This window comes from Anarrhichthys ocellatus, unplaced genomic scaffold (genome assembly GCF_004355925.1).
Source record: "Anarrhichthys ocellatus isolate YVR2014 unplaced genomic scaffold, GSC_Weel_1.0 scaffold1771, whole genome shotgun sequence".
NCBI lineage: Eukaryota > Metazoa > Chordata > Actinopteri > Perciformes > Anarhichadidae > Anarrhichthys > Anarrhichthys ocellatus.
In genome coordinates this window covers 1-4,361 of record NW_022281745.1, presented here as the reverse complement: position 1 = coordinate 4,361, position 4,361 = coordinate 1, and the positions used below count along the sequence as shown (strand labels likewise).

At 46.2% G+C, this 4,361-nt stretch overlaps 1 protein-coding gene across 1 annotated transcript; it reads right to left on the bottom strand.

The window, feature by feature from the left end:
- Positions 1 to 541: 541 nt before the first annotated feature.
- On the bottom strand, positions 542 to 3,845 carry LOC116377859 (E3 ubiquitin-protein ligase DTX1-like). Its single transcript, XM_031839609.1, has 2 exons — positions 2,395 to 3,845; positions 542 to 1,521 (listed from the first exon to the last, which is right to left on the bottom strand). The coding sequence occupies exons 1-2, from the start codon at positions 2,500 to 2,502 to the stop codon at positions 655 to 657; spliced, it is 975 nt and encodes a 324-aa protein (XP_031695469.1). The 5' UTR covers positions 2,503 to 3,845; the 3' UTR covers positions 542 to 654.
- Between the last annotated feature and the right edge of the window lie 516 nt (positions 3,846 to 4,361).

Below are 4,361 nucleotides of genomic sequence, written 5' to 3'. Positions count from 1 at the left end.
CACATGAGCTGAGAAAACCCTATAGATGACAGCCAGAAACAGGCTCTGATGATGTTAGGAATCTCAAAATGATTCCTAACAGCTGTATTTGGATGTATTGAATAATATGAGTGATAAAAAAATGAAATATATAGTTATATAGTATATAAAAGTACAATGTAAGAGCTGCAACAGCTGGTTCGAAAATGATGACCTCGCTTGACCTCTCTCTACTAAAGCCTCTTATTCTTCACTTTATCCCACTTTAACCTTTATTCAGCAACTACTGATCGGTTGTGCTATGATTTGGGAGAGTTTTTAGGGAGATATCTGCATTATTTCAAAAACATGTTATCAATAAAAGTGCTTTTTTTCAGGCGAACCTGATTATTTTCAATTTGAGCTGTGTAATGTCTTCATTTACTATATTAACCAGCAACATATACACAATATTACCCATCTGAACAATCTCACAAGTGTTGTGATCTGATTATAGCATCAAAAATTATTAAAATAGACCTTGGAGTTACAGAACTATGGTCACTTTAGTATGGGTATGCCATTTTCGAGCAGAGGCCTACAAATAGGGCCCGAGCTTAAGAGGTTAATGAAGCTGCTGGTGTTGTGTGTGTACTTCGACAGTCAGCGGTCCTGTGGTGGGTCTGTTTGATTTACTCACCCTGATGCTATGAGCGCTCTGGACTGAGCCATCGCAATCCTCTGTAACGCTGGTCTGCTCAGCCCGGCTAAGCTTGATCTCTGTGGCAGAGGGGCATGGCACACTGTCGCTGCAGATGACAGCGTGCGCTGCGGCTTCATCACCATTGGCGACGGAGATGGCACAGGAGAGGGGGGCGTGGTCACGCTGTTGGCAGGGGAGACCAATGTGGCGGTTGGCACTGATTCGTTGGCTGAAGATGAGGAGTGCTTGGCGGGAATGGACGGAGGGATCAGGTTCGGTTTGGATGACGGAGGCTGAGGAGGCGGGAGGGAGGGCGGAGGCGGCCTATTGGAAGACAAGGAGATACCCAGAGAGGAGGTGCCCACGGTGAGGGCGGCCAGCGACTGAGCGAAGAGCTGGGCGTTCCTTCTCGGAGAGGCGGTGTTTCTGGAGATGGCGAGCCCGTGCGGCAGCGTCTGATAGTAGTTGGAGTTTGAGTTTGAGTTCTGCTGCTGTCCTCGCCCCAGAGTGGCGGACTTAGACGGGCTCAGAGGTTTAGAGGAGACCAGCGCTGAGTTCTTGGGCCGCTGCATGGTTAGTGAGCGTCTACCTAGAGTCTGTATCCCTGCTCCTCCTGTATTGTTCTTCACACTGAAGACCAGCATGCACTGCTGGCAGGAACAAGGCTGGCCCAGTCCAGTAGTTGGTCCATTGGGGGAGACAGAGCTTCCAATCCCCATGCTGGCCCCTGACACCCCAACACCAAGCAGGGCTCCTGTTAGGCCTCCTCCTTTGGGTATTGGGAGGGGGCCGGACACTAGAGGGTAGGACATGTCAGCACGTCTCTGGAGCCTCCGACACCTCTGGCTCTGTCTGTTCACCTGCAGGACACAACGAAACAGTCCTTTTACAACATTTCTGATTACTAGTTCAAGGGTACAGGGGTACTTTTCCACCTGGACCCTATTTAGTTTTGTCTAACTATTACAATTACAGGCAATTTCTGAATGGGTCCAGTACTGATCCAGAGGGGTGCAATGTAATCCTGATTCCGAAGTGTCTGACAACATTATGAAAAGAGTCTCGCTCAAGGAGACGTCTCTTTCTGAAATCTTGCGATGTGCCGGGCAGAGTTTGTTAGAGAGAAAGACACATACACACAGAGAGAGAGAGAGAGAGAGAGAGACAGAGAGAGAGACAGACAGACAGACAGATAGACAGAGAGACAGAGACAGAGAGACAGAGAGACTGGTGGTGTTCCTGAGGCTGCTGTGACCCTCCGACCACAGAGACCTGATGCTGTCCCATCTTCACAGACGGGATCAAGCGAGAGGTAAAGAGAAGAAGAGGTTGTATTTCTCTGTCGGGTCCTCTCCAGAATCTTGTCAGACTTCTATAATAAATATCTGAGCCTGTCAGCAGCAGGCTGGCACATGCACAGGATGCACTTTTAGTAGACCTAACGTCACATTGGTGCTGTGCAATGCCCTCGCAGCTCATTTAGCAGCTGCCAGCTGCAGCAAATTCGCTAAATACTGGAGAAAATTATAAAAACGTTGTTCCAGTCATGAGAAAACAGGGTCCAGGTTGATTACTAGCAAAGTCACCCTTTAGCCCTTATCATGAGCTCATCACAGTACGGGGGAGCTGCCACTTGAAACTAAATATCACTCATTTATTTAAAGAAGAAAAGGTATGGAAGGAGTGTTAAGTTGATTTTGTTATTGATGTCCATGTAAAGAATTCAAACCCACCTGTGTCATGTTGTGAAAATCAATGAGGTAGCAGAAGCCGAGGGGTGTCAGGTCGAGGCAGGGCTGCTGCCGACTGTGGGCGTTCTCGATGGCAATGGCCACCTCCATGTCGTAGGCCGTCCACGTACCCCCATCGTTTTCCCACTCCCACTGCCAGCCCTGACCTGGGGCCGAGACTGGGTCATAGAAACTCCTCCGCACCGGACGGATGGTACCTGAAATAAGCAAAATGTGTGATAGTTATTACTTTGTCCCAATGAGCTTCTTCAATAGTCCACCAAGAGCCTCTCCACCAGATATCAGACACGAGGTTTTAAAAGCAGAGTAAGGTAGGTGGGAGTGGAATAAAAGTACAATACAAACAGATTGGTAAGATCTTCACAAATGAAACATGACAAACATAACAATTACAATTTCATAATATCAAACAAAAAAAAAAAGAAATCTATCATTTAGGAATGCCAGTAAGACCAAGAGACATAGAGCGAGGACAAAATGATACACTTATTAATAATATCATGTAAACTAGGCTTAGGACAGCGGTTAGGAGCTCCATCCTGAGTACACCAGGAGCTCTGCACACACAGATAAATAACCTGCACACACAGCATCTAAAATCACAAAGCCCTTGATCTTCTTCAACTACTCACAGTGTCCCCCTTTCAGAAAGCTTTGAGTTAGATTGAGGTAGAGATTTAGAAACACAGTAACTATGATCATGTGATCTCTGGATTATCTCTGGATCTCTGATCAGATGGGTCGATGTTATGATGAGCGAGACGCTCTGTGGCTCCTGTAGCTCGGGGGATGAATTACAGGAAACAAAGCCGTCTCTGGAGTCTTCATTTTAAAAGTGTTGTAGGTAATGTCAGGTTCTAATGTAAAAACAAAAGTAACGGACAGAAGAAAACCTTCTGTCTGCGTTCTCTCCGTCTTGTGGGTCATGTGGAATTCTAAGTGGTAAATGTTAGGAAAAGTAACTGATACATATTTAAAGAAACGTTGAAGGGTGTGCTGTTGTGTTGCCTTATACAGCTATATGTTTCTAAATAGGAGATTAGTTTGGTTGGACTGTTCCTGACCCTGAACAGGATAAGCGGTTTGGATAATGAATGAATGAATGAATGTTCAGTAACTTGAAAAATAGTCTTAGAAACCATCCAAGAGAGAAGTGGGAGGAGGGTCCCTAAACCAACCAATCAGAAACTACCTCAGTCTCCAGGGGTAACAGGCTATTCAGTCCATGCCAGGACAAGGAGACGAAGACATATATGTGTGTGTGTGTGTGTGTGTGTGAGAAACTAATACAAAGAGGTTATATTGGCAGAGTGGCATCAGCACAAAGACATCAAAAGGATGGGGCTGAATGGAGGGAGGCTGCATTTGTTTGGTGAGGACAGAAAGACAGAGGGACAGAGAGACAGAAAGACACGGAGACAGAGGGACAGAGAGACAGAAAGACAGAGACAGAAAGACAGAGAGGCAGAGAGACAGAGGGACAAAGAGACAGAGGGACAGAGGGACCGAGAGACAGAGAGAGAGAAAGACAGAGGGACAGACAGAAAGACAGAGGGAGAGAGAGACAGAGAGACAGATGGTGAATAACTGTATAGTTTATGTGTATAGTTCCCTCACAAGAAGATACCAATGTATCTATTTAGAGGACAGAGGACATGTTACACAGGAGACAAACATGATATGAAGGGGTGAGACAAAGACAAAGTGAGTGTTTGTGAAAGAGTGAGACCCCCGTCCTCCTCTCTCGCTCTCTGATGATTACCACGTCAAATCTCAACCTGCAGAGCCAACGTCCATTCACAGCCAGACAGGGGGCTACTAGCTGGTCCAGTTTGTGCTGCTCCCATAATTAGTTGGTTGTTTAGTCAGTAATTCTACAAGAAACAGGCCTACTAATTAAAGGGACATATCATGCTCATTGTCAGGCTCACACTTGTATAGAAATACAG